Source organism: Apodemus sylvaticus, chromosome 7, assembly GCF_947179515.1.
Source record: "Apodemus sylvaticus chromosome 7, mApoSyl1.1, whole genome shotgun sequence".
NCBI lineage: Eukaryota > Metazoa > Chordata > Mammalia > Rodentia > Muridae > Apodemus > Apodemus sylvaticus.
Window position 1 is genome coordinate 90,026,205 of NC_067478.1, and position 15,553 is coordinate 90,041,757.

The following is a 15,553-nucleotide window of genomic DNA, read 5'->3' on the forward strand; positions in this document are numbered from 1 at the left end:
TCATTAGTCATTAGGGAAATGCAAATCAAAACAACCCTAAGATTTCATCTTATACCAGTCAGAATGGCTAAGATTAAAAATTCAGGAGACAGCAGGTGTTGGAGAGGGTGTGGAGAAAGAGGAACACTCCTCCACTGCTGGTGGGGTTGCAAATTGGTACAACCACTCTGGAAATCAGTCTGGCGGTTCCTCCGAAAACTGGGCACCTTACTTCCAGAAGATCCTGCTATACCACTCCTGGGCATATACCCAGAGGATTCCCCACCATGTAATAAGGATACATGTTCTACTATGTTCATAGCAGCCCTATTTGTAATTGCCAGATGCTGGAAAGAACCCAGGTATCCCTCAACAGAAGAGTGGATGCAAAAAATGTGGTATATCTACACAATGGAGTACTATTCAGCCATTAGAAACAATGAATTCATGAAATTCTTAGGCAAATGGATGGAGCTAGAGAATATCATACTAAGTGAGGTAACCCAGACTCAAAAGGTGAATCATGGTATGTACTCACTAATAAGTGGATATTAACCTAGAAAACTGGAATACCCAAAACATAATCCACACATCAAATGAGGTACAAGAAGAAAGGAGGAGTGGCCCCTGGTTCTGGAAAGACTCAGTGAAACAGTATTCAGCAAAACCAGAACGGGGAAGTGGGAAGGGGTGGGTGGGAGGACAGGGGAAGAGAAGGGGGCTTGCGGGACTTTCGGGGAGTGGGGGGGCTAGAAAAGGGGAAATAATTTGAAATGTAAATAAATTATATCGAATAATAAAAAAACATAATTTAAAAAAAAAAAAGGAAGACAAAAATGTGAGTGCTTGGGTCCTTCTTTGAACAAAATACTCATGTGAGCAAATACAGAGACAACGTGTGGAGCAGAGACTGAAGAAAAACCAACCAGATAATGCCCTACATTGGGATCCATAAACAGTCACCAAACACAGACACTATTGTAGATGGCAAGAAGTACATACTGATAGGAACCTGATATAGCAGTCTCCTGAGAGACTCTGCTAGAGCCTGACAAGTATAGTGGTGGGTGCTCTTAGTCAACCATTGGACTGAGCATGGGGTCCTTAATGGAGGAATTAGAGAAAGGACTGAAGGAGCCGAAGGGGTTTGCAACCCCATATGAAGAATAACAATAGCAACCAACCAGACCTCCCCCCCCCCCAGAGCTCCCAAGGACTAAACCACCAACCAAGGAGTACACATGGAGGGACCCATAGCTCCAGCTGCATATGTAGCAGAGGATGATCTTGTCAGGCATCAATGGGAGGAGAGAACCTTGTTCCTATGAAGGATCAATGCCCCAGTGTAGGGGAATGTGAGGGAGAGGAGCCAGGTGTTGGTGGCAGGGTGGGGGAGCAACCTCATAGACACAAGGGGAAAGGAGATGAAATAGGTAGTTTCCATGGGTGGGGGAAGATGAGGAAAGGAGATAACATTTGAAATGTAAATAAAGAACATATCCAATCCAAAATAAATAATAAAAATACATTGTATTAGTTAACAGTGTCATTGATAAGTAATGGGTGAGAATATGGGTATTTTGTTTTCAAGGCTACTGAAGACTCTGTTCCTCTCAAGAATTACTTCCTCTACCAGAATCCCCTTTCCAGTAGGACCAGGTGTCCACTGCCTAATATCCAAATTTCACATTTGTATATTTAAAGACTCTGTGTATCTCAAGAATTAGAAAAATGGGAATATCTAAACAGAAGAATCCTGGAGATCTCTTAGTCAAAAAAGATTCTGGATAAATTATTCAATGTGCTTCATCAACACAGGGAGGCATGTTTATATATTAATAGCCATTTTATATGCCAAATTGCAAACATTGTTTTAAAAATCACAAAGTTTTTGAAAACTATAATACAGTGATCATATTTCCTATGAAATTCATTCCTAATTTTTAAGTATATATTTAAAAATAATAGCAATATAAATTGTGTTTATAAAAACAGATATAGTTAAGGCAATTATATGCAGGGCAAAGGAGTGCTAAGACAGATAATTTACATAGGGACATTATGTACATAGGAAAGAATAAAAAATTCACCCTAACACCTTTACTATACTTTTACTCCTTCAGGATTAGAATGGAGGACATGACAGCAGGAAACCACTGTACAGTGACTGAGTTCTTCTTGTCTGGGCTCTCAGAGAATCCAGAACTCCAGCTCCCACTCTTCCTCCTCTTCCTTGGAATCTATCTGATCACTGTGTCTGGGAACCTGGGCATGATCACACTGATTGGGCTCAGTTCCCACTTGCACACACCCATGTACTATTTCCTCAGCAATCTGTCCTTCATTGACTTCTGTCAGTCCACAGTTGTTATTCCTAAAATGCTCATTAGCTTTCTGACAGACAAGAACCTCATCTCCTACCTTGGATGCATGGCTCAGCTCTACTTCTTCATCACTTTTGGTATTGCAGAGTGCTACACATTAGCTGCAATGGCATATGATCGCTATGTTGCCATCTGTAACCCCTTGCTTTACAATGCTACTATGTCCTCTCAGATTTATACTTCCCTTATTTCAGGGGTATATATTTTTGCTGTGCTCTGTGCATCTGTAAACACAGGCTTCATGAATAGGATTAAGTTCTGCAAATTAGATGTGATCGACCACTATTTCTGTGATTTTATTCCCCTGTTGAAGCTTGCATGTTCTAATATCTATGTCAATGAAATGCTGATTCTATCTTTTGGTACAGTGAATATCTCTGTCCCAATGCTGACTGTTATTACTTCCTACATTTTCATTATCACCAGCATCCTCCGCATTCGCTCCATTGAGGGCAGGTCCAAAGCCTTCAGCACCTGCAGTTCCCACATCGCTGCTGTTGCTCTCTTCTATGGTTCTGCTGCATTCACATACTTACAGCCATCATCAGTGAGTGTGATGGACCAAGGAAAAGTGTCCTCTGTATTTTATACTACTGTTGTACCCATGCTGAATCCCTTGATCTACAGCCTGAGGAATAAGGATGTTATAGTTGCAGTGAAGAAACTACTTGAAAGAAAAATATTCACATAAAGAATATTTCTCAGAGGAAAGTTATCTAGAGCACATCAATTGATTTGATACTATTTATTTAACCTTTCTTGTCATTATTATTACTAATTTTCTAGGGCTCTTTGATAACTTTTACTATAAAACTTTCAGCTTTAAATTCAATTACCTAATACATCATTTTTCTCAAAGAATCAACAATGTAAACAATTAGTAAGAAAAACATGGATCCTTATGCCCATAGTTGAAAGCCCATCATGGTACATAAATTTTTTTTCACATTTGTAAACATTAATTTTAATTGATAAATATCATTCTTACAACAAAATGATATTATATTATTCATTCTCAGTTCACTTTTGAGAATTTCATATACAAGTGCTGTAATTACATCATTGTTCTCATCTCCCTCGAGCCACACCCACAAACACCCTGCTCTTTTTTAAGTTAATGGACTGATTTTCTTTCATTCATACATACCCATCTCTTCTCAGCAATCCATAATGTTCCTATTTCTCCATCTAGGAATGGAGTCTCTGAGATTCCCCCCAATGACATTGATATGTGGTATTTTGTTTTGTTTTTGATTTTGATTTTGTTAGGCTCTTTTGAGGAGACTATATTTTTAAGATGTTCAGTTTCACTTTTCTGCCATGCATTAAAGACACATTATTTCCACAGACTTCATTGTACTCTGGTTATTAGAAAATTTCATTTTCTTCCAAAATGTTCCCTATCTTTTAAGCACGAGGGTAGTATGGTAGATGGAGGAGTTGTGGCTCTTCACCCCACAATCAGTTATTCCATCTATTTAGACCAGTTATGGAGTTCTGTAAGTGTGCACATCTGATATAAAAAGAGTTGCAGTTATCTGTGGATGACTCAATAAGAACTATGAATGCACTTAGAAATCATACTATTTTGTTCATTCTTAGCAGGAAATCTCTTCCCTCCATCTTGCAAAAGCTGCTTCTCCTCAACAATATTAGGTGTAAGAATTCCATTATCTTTAAAATCAGTACCTTACAAAATATACTGACATGAAAAAAATGACGTTCAGTGAATACAAATCTCATGCCTTGCAATTCAGTTCTCAATGGAATTCTCCTGTTCACTTTCATTGCCACTCTGATTTTAAGACCTTAATGTAGACTTGCTGTTTTCTCTAGCCACATATTCACCTTCTAATGATGCTAACAGAGCAGTTTCAGAGGCTTGTGAATCACATGCTTCTGTAGTCACAATCATCATAGCAATAAAGCTGAACATGATCCTTAAATTTCTGTGCTAGTCAGAATCTATCCATCATGACTATAATACCCATGAGAAATACTTATAGAGGGGGGGATTTTTTGTTGTTGCTTGCTTGTATTTTTTTCGATTACTGTGTCATAAAATTCAACATTTTAGTTGGCTCCATTTATAGCTAGACCCAGAATCGTTCCTGTCTAAATGAAATTCAGGGACAAAAATGGAGCAAGATTGAAGGAAAGGCTGTAAAGTGATAAACTAACTTCATAGGGAGTTGGGTGGGACACAATTGCAGAAGTAGAATACCCAATGGGAGAGCAGCAATTAGGCTGCTCTACCTGTGGTAGACCGAGACACAGGCAGATACTTACAGCCAAACATTGTTTTCAGTTTGGGGACCACGATGGAAGAGTTAGGGGAAAGATTGATGGAGCTGAAGGGGATAGCTACTACATAGGAAGAACAGCAGTGTCAGCTAAGCAGGGAACCCTCAGAACTCCCAGAGTTTGAACACCAACCAAACAACTTTCATGAGCTGCTCCATGGTCCCTGATATATGTATACTAGCAGAGAACTCAGGTGGAGAGGGTGCTCCTAATCCTGTAGAGACTGGATGACCCAGGAAAGGAGGTTCTATTGGTGAGGCAGGGGTGGGGAGGTGGGCTAGAAGGATAGGAGAGGACTCTCTCAGAGGCAAAAGGTTTTGGCAATGGGACAAATAATTTTTCAGGAGGGGACCAAAAAGTGGGGCAAGATCTGGAATGTAAATAAATAAAATAGCTTAAAAATAGAGTCCCCATGCTCCATCCAGTGTTTGTCTGTGGGTGCCTGCATCTTTCTTAGTCAGGTGCAAGACAGATCCTCTCAAAGGACAGCCATTCTAGGCTCCTTTCTGCAAACATAACAGAGTATCATTAATCGTATCATTGATTGGTGCTTGCCCATGGGATAGGTCTCAAGATGTGCATGTTATTGCTTGTTCATTCTTTCAGTCTCTGTTCCATCCCCCTGTCCATGCCTTTCTTGTAGAAAGATAAATCTTGGGTCAAAAGTTTTGTAAGTGTGTTGGTGTCTCTATCAATCCACTATGGTTTCGTTTTGGCTAAGAAGGTGGCTGCTTCACTATCTATATTCTCACTGTTGTGAGTCTCAGCTAATGTCACCCCCATTGATTCTTGGGAGTGTTCCCGCTCCTGAGTCTCTGCTCTGTCCTTGAGATGTCCTCATCCTCCACCCAAGACAGCTGTAGATTTCCATTCATTCTCAAGGCCATCTGGCCATTTCTCCAGTCTCTCCCCACATCTGATCCTGATTCCCACATTCTTTTATTTCTATGTACTTTACATCCTGTTATCTCTAATTATCCACTAATCCCAGAACCTCCTAACATACAACCTCCCTGACTCTTCCTTCCCTTCTCCTTTGAGAAGGGACCATCATCCTCTAGGTAAAAGCCACCCCCTCCTTCTCTACTCACATCAAAATGCTGCATGAATAGACATATCCTCCCCAAATTAGGCCAGAAATTCTAGTCCATTTAGGTGAATGAGATCTACAAGCAAGCAAGCAAGCAACAGATTCAGGAAAAGCAGCTGCTCCTTTTATTGAAGACCAAGCTGGTCTTCTACTAAATATATGCAGCGGTGGGCATAGTTCTAACTTTTGTTAATTATTTGGTTGGTGATTCAGTCTCTTTGATCCTCCATGGTTCCAGTTTGACTCTTTTTTTTTCTCCAGTGGATTCTCTCTTCTCTTTTGGTCTTTCTATCCTTCTTTCAACTCTTCCATAAGATTTTCTGAGTTCCATCTAATTTTTGGCTGTTAGTCTCTACATCGCTGTCTATCAGCTGCTGGGTGGAGCCTTTCAGAAGATAGTTATGCTAAATTCCTGCCTGCAAGCATATCAGAGTATCATTAGTAGTGCCAGGGATTATTTAGTGTCCATGAGATGGTTCTCAACTTGGGCCATTCATTGGTTGGACATCCCCTCCATCTCTGTTCTATCTTTGGCCCTGAACATCTTGTGGTATGGACACATATTGGGTCAAATACGGAAGGATTGCTGCTGTCCTTATTTCTCTAGTTGGAGACTTACCTGGTTAAGAGAGCTAGCCACTTCTGAATCCAGATTCATCAGTACTTGAAATCTCAGCTAGAGTCACCCCATATTCCTACTAGGGCTGCCCCTATTCCTGGTAAATGGTATGTCCTAGAGATTGCCTCACCCAGACATTCCTGTCTGTAATCTCATACACCCTACCTCATTTCTCTTGCCATCTCCTCTCACACCTAGATCCTATGCCTTCAATATCTGTTTTGTTTCCCCTCTGAGAAAGTCTCAATCTACTTGGCACTTCTTGTTAATTGGTTTCTTTGAGTCTATTGATTATGACAAGGTTATCTTGTACTTTATGGTTTATATTCACTTATAACTAAGTACATACCCTGAGTCATCTCACTCAGTATGATATTTTCTATTTCCAACCATTTGCCTGGAAATTCTGTTGTCCTTGTTTTTAATGGTTCAGTAGTATTCCATTGTGTAAATGAACCATATTTTATTTTTCCATTCTTTAGTTGAGGCATATTTGAGTTGTGTCCATTGTGAATTAAAGCAGTTATGAACACAGTTGAGCAAGTGTCCTTTTGAGATAGTGGAACATCTTTTGTGTATATACTCAGGAGTGATAGAGCTATTCCTGTTTTCTGAGAAACCAACAGATGGATTTCTAGAGTTGCCATTCAAGTTTGCATTACCAGAAGCAGTGGAGGAGTATTCCCCATGTGCTACAATCTTACCAGAAAGTTTTGGACCTTGAATTTATATCTTAGACATTTTCATGGGCATAGGGAGGGATCACAGAATCTTTTTATTTGCATTCCCATGATATTATTATTATCCATAATAATATTATTATTCATCATGAAAATTCAATATTGAAATATTGAAAGAAATATTGAATATTTCTTTAGGTGCTTCTTGGACATTCAAGATTCTCTGCTGAGATATTTTGCTGAGAAAAGACCCATGAGAGGACATGTGATGTTTGCAGAGAATATAAGTGGGGCTCAACAGACAGTGACAGGGCCTTGCAACTTTCCCTTGATCTCACATTTTCACTGATTTTTGTTTACTTGAAAGAGGCAAGGCATTGCAGCTGGTACTGGCTGGTCCCCTTGACTCAAGCCTATTGGAGAGATGCCTGCTAGTTTCTACTACATTGTATCACTCTTGCTGATTCATGTTTGGTGACAGTTTTGAACTAGACTCTTGGTATCCTAACACTACTGAAGTGGACTGCTGGTATCCTGACAAATGAAAATTGGAATCATCCCAAAGAAGTAATTGTAAGCAAGCCATAGCCCCTTCTCCTATTTACTATCTTTTCTCCACTACCTTTGGAAAGTGGGCTAGACAGGGTTAAAACATTTGTGAACCCTTATTAAAATAGGTTTTGAAAAATCTAAATCTATAGATGGAAACCAAAGTAGCTTAGGCATAATGGGCAATTCTGCTTCAGAGGTTAGTAATGTTCTTTAAAGAGGTTGGCAAAATAGAAACTAGACATGCTGGGTGGTCTCACGCCATGTTCCCAGGGTGGGGGAATATTTTGGTTTTCTTTTGTGGTTTTCATGTATATTCTTTTGAAAAAATTGGGAAAAGATGAGAATTCTCTTATGTTAGAGAATATTGCAGAGTTGGCCAAGCACTTAAAAGTTTTTGACTAGAGGTAGAATTGCTTGGGAAGAAATAGAGCTAGTGGGAGAACAACAAGGTTCAGACATGATAAACAAAAGGGGAAACAAAGAAGTCTGCAAGGTAAACTACCACTCTGTACACTTTCCATACCACTCCATACTACCACTCCATACACTCTCACTGCTAGGTACACAGCACACCTTTGTGAAACTAGGAGACAGGAAAAGCAGGAGATGGTAAAGTTAGAACCAATAGTGTTCAGGTGAGTGCACCAACAGAGGATTTATTGGTGTGTACAGAAGTATCTTCAGCTTTCCCATTCTTTGTGCAACACATGCCTGCTAATGATCCTGGTCTAAACTATAATGACTGGACCTAGTGTCTGGTAGAGATCCTAGATCTAAAGTATTTTAAATAGGCTGAACTATTATATGGCTTCATTCTCCATTCATCAAAGAAATTTACAAAAAACATGGGATATGGAGAACATGGTTATTCCCCAAGATCAAAAGTGCTAGCTGTTCAAAAATTATCTGGACAACAATTACAATAGTTATCATGGTGGATGCACGAAGCCACAAAAATATAACATCAGAAAAGTGAGGTGATAAACGCTATTAAAGTTTAAATCCTCAGTGAAAGATACTCTAATTTATGAGAACAATCCAATCTGAAGATGTCACACTTGAATAATGTTGTGTTGCAGCTCTAAGAACCTGGGATATGATTAAGGACCCAGAGAAAAATATCTACAGCATTTGTGAATGTAATACCGGGACCTGTGGAAACTTTCACTGATATCTTACAGAGATTGAGTTAAGCTGTACATAGAGCCACATCAGACCCTGAAACCAGACAGTTATTGATAGAAATATTGGCCCTTGAAAATGAGAATACTGAACATAACAGAGAAATCAAATCATTGAAACCACAAGGAGCCCCAATAGAGAAATAGATAGCAGAGAAAACTGGTATTAGTTTTCAGGAGCATCATGCTAATATCATGGGCAAGTCATAGATAGAAGTCATAGAAATCAAAATTCTCAATGCTTGAATTGTAGTAAATTTGTTTATTTCCAAAAATTGTAAGTATAGAAGTTTCAGAGTTCAATATAGTAGATATATTGAATCTAGAAAATATTGTGTTCAAAGAAGAAAACAAGCAGGTTCTGGCTATTAGGAACCACAAAGGTTTCCCAGGTATTGTTTCCACTGTGTAAAGAGAAAAACATTGGATAATGGATTGCTGATCCAAGAGTGACATAGGAGGTAAACTCTTGCCCTTGGGAAATGAAGATAGAGGGGCTATCAGCTTGAGGCCCCATAATAAACAATGTGAGTCACCTCCCTTTGGGCAGCCACAAAGTACCAACCAGACAAGAAAATCAAAATTATTTATGATCTTATATATCCTAAAGCGAGTGAAGCTCTTGACAGGCTTATGCCTTTGCCCTGTAGCCGCCAGCAGCTACATGTAAACTGGGTTACCTGTTGAGAGAATTTTGGGGTCATAGGGAAGAGCGGCGAAAAGAAAGTACGGCTAAGTCAATGTTCACTGATCAAAGCCGTAAACTTTAATGGCGCCGGACCTTTTAACAGTTTGGGCAAACCCTCCCCCCAGACTCCAGGCTGAGTTCCGGTGGAAGTTGTCTAGCTTCTCTTGGAGGTCTTCGTCTTGACTGCTCCGGCAGCTGGGTGGGTCACCTGTTTAATTCAGGAATCCCTATACCAGGAAGAACAATGAACTTAACCTTTACTACGTGCACTCCACCCTAGGTGGAGCAGGATCCTGGCTAACTGGGAGAAGTTAACCTTGACCAAAGTCAAACTCTGACCAAGTGCAAGACTGCCCCAATATGGCTCTGTACATGTCCTCCCTTTTTTTATTAATTTGAACACGAGGAGGTAGAAAACAAGTGGATAAATATCCTTCATAAGAAGGCGGGCCTTAACCAGGAGGGGAAGCATTGACCGTAATTCCTCTTAAATATTGTATAACGTCTTTTTCAGAGGAGGGGTAATAGGCTCCCTTATTATTTTAAGGACAGCCTCTCGACGTTAACCCCTATGCAATTAGGTGTACTTCCTGGGGACTCAGAAGCAGAAATTCACCTCCCCATGCAGTGCTTTGCCTCGCACGTCTCGCTGGTACCCATGTTTGTTCAAAAACAAACACACATAGATCTGAGTTCTATGTGGCTCCCTCTTTGGAGATCCACTTGTGTAAGTTTTGAAGCCAGGGGGGTCTGCAAGTGTCTTTAACAGACATGTAATCTCTCCATCCAGGTGAGCCTGGGTGGAGACAGCCAGTCTGCTTAACAGACAAGGTCAAGAGTTAAAGGTGGAATAGGATTAACTTGTCCCAGAAGTATCCAATTCAGTTGTAAATTAACAACTTTAAGGATCCAAAGCTTGGCCTCTGAGGTGGGAGAGGTAGCCTTGTGAATCAAGAGATATGCTGTTACTTCTCAGGAAAAGTGGAGACTATATGTTAAATTAACACAGCTGGCTGAAGATTGTTAGCCATCTTCAAAATTGGAATCTTCAAAATTGGAATTATTTCTAGACCAGTCTATGGTTGAGTCAGCTGAGCACAATAAGGAGAAGAGTCATTTTAACTCTTCTAATTAATTTTTCCTAAGCTAGCATAACAGTCTCCATGTTCTGTCCCACAAAGTCTAAAAGCTTGAAGCTAGGCAATTTATCTAACCTGGGACATTTAACAATTGAGGTAAGTCAAGAACATATATCCAATATAGCTCTTATGTTACCATGGTCTGGGCATTCAGCAAGCACACAGTCAGCATATCTTCTGCAGCATTCTGTGGAAAAAACAGAGGACATGCCTTCTCCCCCAATATTAAATCAGGATCATGGCATATGTTAGTAAGTGAATTCCTTCATTTCACCTAGACATCAATATGTCTAATTACAAGATGTCATATACATTTAGCAAGGAGTTTCTTGGCATCTAAATTTTAAAATTTTAAAATTTTCTTAAAAACATGTAAGCATAATTTAAATTATATGTACAGGGACACGATTTCCCCTCTCTTCTTTCTTCCAAGAAGATATTGTTTTATTAATTTAAGTTGGAACACAAAGTATAACCCATAACATAGGCAATAACTATGTAATTATATAAAATATAGTTGCTTTTTCTGTTAGAGCAGTTGCAACTAGACAGCCTAAAAATGAATCATTAGTCACATGTACATATTTTTTTTATCTTTTAAATTAGAAATATGAATATCATTTATCTGTAATAACTAAGTCCTCTAGGATTAACACCATTACGTGGTAGAGGTAGAAATTGAGGACATCAAGAACAAATCTTTACAATTTGATGTGCACAAAATATAAAATTATTTCAAATACCTAAAGGACAGTCATTTAGAGAACATATCCTTTGTTCTTAGAAATTTGAATCACATTTGTATAAACTGTAGAAATTAAGAATTAGCAGTATTAAAAATGGACCAATTTTAAGCAATTATAAAACCATGAGCTATGTATATCTACTATTATTAAAAGCTTGACCTTTAACATCTTAAAAATAGCTGCTATAGCACCCAATTCAGGTATCTGTGTTGAAGCAGGGAGAAACTTAAAGGAATAAACATGTGATCTGATAGTACAAATTATCTTTTGGATAACAATTATTAATTTTGCCTAAAAATGCTTGCCATGTAATAGACCAACCATTAATAATAAATTTGATTGTTGCTTGAAGCAAGGAACAAATGTTTCCTACCTTGAAAACAGAGGTTTAAGACCTTCTGTGGCAAGCTTAAAATGAGGTAAATAAGATAAAGCCAATTAATATATCCTAACAACCTTTGAAAGCCATTTACCTAAAAATTCTAAAAGTCTATAGGAGCAAGGGCCTGTAACAAACATTCTATGAACATTATACACTGAAAATTTTAAGATCTTAACTTCTAGTATTGAAACAGAGACAAAACACTTTTTCCTCACAGGACGTAAGGCTGTTAGCCATTCCTTGAGGCAAAAACTTTCTAATGACATTGTTTTGTTGTTTCTTTAAAATTAGAAGCAAATGCTTTTATAACTATCAGAATGTAAAGCAAAAAACCAACCCTTTAAATTTACAATAATTTTATAGGGAGTAGACAGGCCAAATGTTAATGCTTTTATAGCCTCCTTGACCTTTCATAGATTTGAACTGCATTTTAACCCACACCTGGATAAGTCAAAAACCTTTTTTTTTTTTTTTTTTTTTTTTTTTTTTTTTAAAGCCAAACACTCCCTAGGTGGGGCCTGTAAGGCGGAAACAATTTCTCAAAACTTCCTCACTAGCTTCCCCTGAGGCAGCTCTAAGCTTTGCATTAACTCAAATGTAAATTTTTTTATCTGCCCTAGGATCCACCTTGAGTCCTTGGCAAGGACTTTGTATGAGATTCCTCAAATGTAAATATCTTCTAATCTGAGCCTTTTATCTAAGACCACAACCAAACCTACAAGGAAGTTGAGGATTAAACAAAAGAAACCTGTAATTCCACGGTCAAAGGAACCTGCTTGATATCAAATACATTTTCACTGAGATCTCCTTTTTAATTTTGGAGACAGCAGTATCACTCTTAAAATTATCTTAATTACAAAATGTTAACAATTACGAGCCTGCAAACTGAAAACTGTAGCCAAAGACACACTGATTTTTATTGTAACTCAATGTTTTCTTGCAATATTAGAGCACAATTGTAATTTTGGAAGCAAATCTCAATTTTAAACAATCTATTTTCTTTAAAATTAATGGCAAACACATATTTACAGCACAAGGTTTGTATGCCAGTTCTTATGTTCAAGTGTATAACAGTGTAACTTATTAAAGAGACAATATTTTAAATCTTAATCTTCATTAAGTCTAATCTCCAGGCCAAGATTCACATGAAACACCATGCCAATTTAGGAGCGTCCCAAAGGCCTGTATTTCCTGGATTGCGTCATGCCACGTGGTGTTCAAAATGGCGACTACCCTAAACTACCAGCCTTAACCATCATGCCACGTGTTCAAAATGGCGACTACCCTAAACTACCAGCCTTAACCTAACTTTTGTTAATAACATTATACCTTTTAAATCATTTGCAGTGACTTAAGCCAATACTCTATAGTCAAGACATGCAAAATATACCTTTAAATCCAATTATAAACAAGAACAAAGCATGAGTGGCGTTAGGCCACGTGTAGTTAGTTAAGATAGCTCTAACACTGAATCACCAGTTTTTAAACTAACCTTTTCTTAATAACACTATACCTTTTACATAATAACCAATTAATTTATAACTCTTTAGTCAAGAAATGTAAAGCCTTATATCATTAAAACCAATTAAAAACAAGTATAAAGCGACTACATGAATTTCACAAGCCAAACCAAAGTCTTCCCAAATCTCGAGGTTTCTGGGCTTTAAGAGCGGCTTTTTCCCCAGCCATGCTTGCCTCTTGGGTGAGTGAGCTACGCTGCTGCAGCGTGGCTTTGAATCAATCCCCACACAAACTGTGGCTAGCTCAAAAGGTTACCAGCAGATGTAATCTTTACCAATTTTTTCTTTTTAACATGAAACAGTCATTCACACAAAGACACAGAGAGGACATAAACATACACATAGACAGACAGTCGGTGCACCGGGACAAACACGGAAAGATACACAGAAAGTTAAGCGTGCTTGTTAAGCAATTGCATCCATTTTCCTCTTTAAACAGCTCTTAGAAGCTGTGGACATATGCCTATTTTTAAAAACCCCTTTCTTTTCGCCGAAATCAGCTCTTACGAGCTTTGGGCAAATGCCTACCAAATTCCTTCCCCATATTTCCCTATCTTATCAACCCAAGCAGTCCTGCGCTGGGTCCACGCAGTATGCTTGAAAAACTGTATCCATTCCTGCACTCACAACCATAGACACGAATTCACTAGCGCTAGTTTTGCCCTCTATGTTGCTTACCGTGCGGACACCATTAATTTTCACCTTTTTCTGCGAAGCTTCGCTGGATAGGGCTACCTCAAGAAATTCTCTCGTGCCAGGTCTTCCCACGTTCAGGCGCCACTATGTAGCCGCCAGCAGCTACATGTAAACTGGGTTACCTGTTGAGAGAATTTTGGGGTCATAGGGAAGAGCGGCGAAAAGAACGTACGGCTAAGTCAATGTTCACTGATCAAAGCCGTAAACTTTAATGGCGCCGGACCTTTTAACAGTTTGGGCAAACCCTCCCCCCAGACTCCAGGCTGAGTTCCGGTGGAAGTTGTCTAGCTTCTCTTGGAGGTCTTCGTCTTGACTGCTCCGGCAGCTGGGTGGGTCACCTGTTTAATTCAGGAATCCCTATACCAGGAAGAACAATGAACTTAACCTTTACTACGTGCACTCCACCCTAGGTGGAGCAGGATCCTGGCTAACTGGGAGAAGTTAACCTTGACCAAAGTCAAACTCTGACCAAGTGCAAGACTGCCCCAATATGGCTCTGTACATTGCCCTATCACCAGAAGTTTACTCTTACAAGTTAATCAATGGTGTGATTAGTCCTTTGCCCTCAGAAATGGTGGGAATAATCTGGGAAGAAGTATGTTAACTTTTCAAGGATATATTGTACATCATTGTATAGTAGATAGAGATAGCACGGAAAATGACATATGTGAGAAAGAAGATGCAAACTGATGAAGGGAATAACATTGCTCAACTGCTGTTGTTTTCTTACATCAAGGGCAAGGCCACACTAGTAGAAAGGCCAAGAGCTTTTGGGAAACTGGAATATGTATATTCTGGCAAAGAGTGGTTAATGATCAGAGATCCAACCTAATGGTGCAAATGAATGGTCTTGACATAGAATATTTGATAGATACAGGAGCTGATGCTAGTATATTTTGCCAAAAGTATTGGAATTCAGATTGCCTACTTTAGAAGGTTTACATACAGTTTATAGGAATTGGTAAAGTATCATGAATAAGACAATTGTCTAATGGATTAACTGTGTCAGACAAGAAGAGTAAATGGAGAAGTTGAAAGCTTACATGGCTGACACACCTATAAATTTATGGGAAGGATCTTTTACAACAATGCGGTATGCAAATTAATATTACTGCAATTCCAGGTAAAATAAATGGGGAAATTCTGTGTGATGTGCTAGATGTTCCTGGGAAAATTATTGATATGGATGACTGTGAAAAATCGTAAGCAGGTCCAATGATCCCAAAACAGGCATCTTAGGGTTTAAATTTAAAAGCATTATAAAGCATTCCACTGCTGACATACCAACAGCCTTGCTCCTAAAATGGTTTTTAAAGAGACCCGTATGGAAAGACCAGTGGCCCTTATCTAAGGAAAAATTGTAGCCACTTGAATAACTGGCAAAGGAACATAAGGAAGCTCAACATACAGAAGAATCTGCAAGCCACTGGAACTCCCCTGTGTTTATTATAAAAATAAATAAGGAAAATGGAGGGTGATAGCAGATTGAAGAGCAATTAACTAAGTAATTCAGCCGATGGGTACTTTACACTTTGGAATTTCTTTACTGTCTCTGTTACTGAGATCATAGCCTAGAATAACAATTGCCTTGAA

At 38.8% G+C, this 15,553-nt stretch overlaps 1 protein-coding gene across 1 annotated transcript; it reads left to right on the forward strand.

Annotated features, from left to right (window-relative positions):
• Positions 1 to 2,109: 2,109 nt before the first annotated feature.
• On the forward strand, positions 2,110 to 3,054 carry LOC127689975 (olfactory receptor 1537-like). The gene has a single exon (XM_052189548.1). It carries the CDS (start codon positions 2,110 to 2,112, stop codon positions 3,052 to 3,054), a length of 945 nt encoding a protein of 314 aa, XP_052045508.1.
• Positions 3,055 to 15,553: the final 12,499 nt, after the last annotated feature.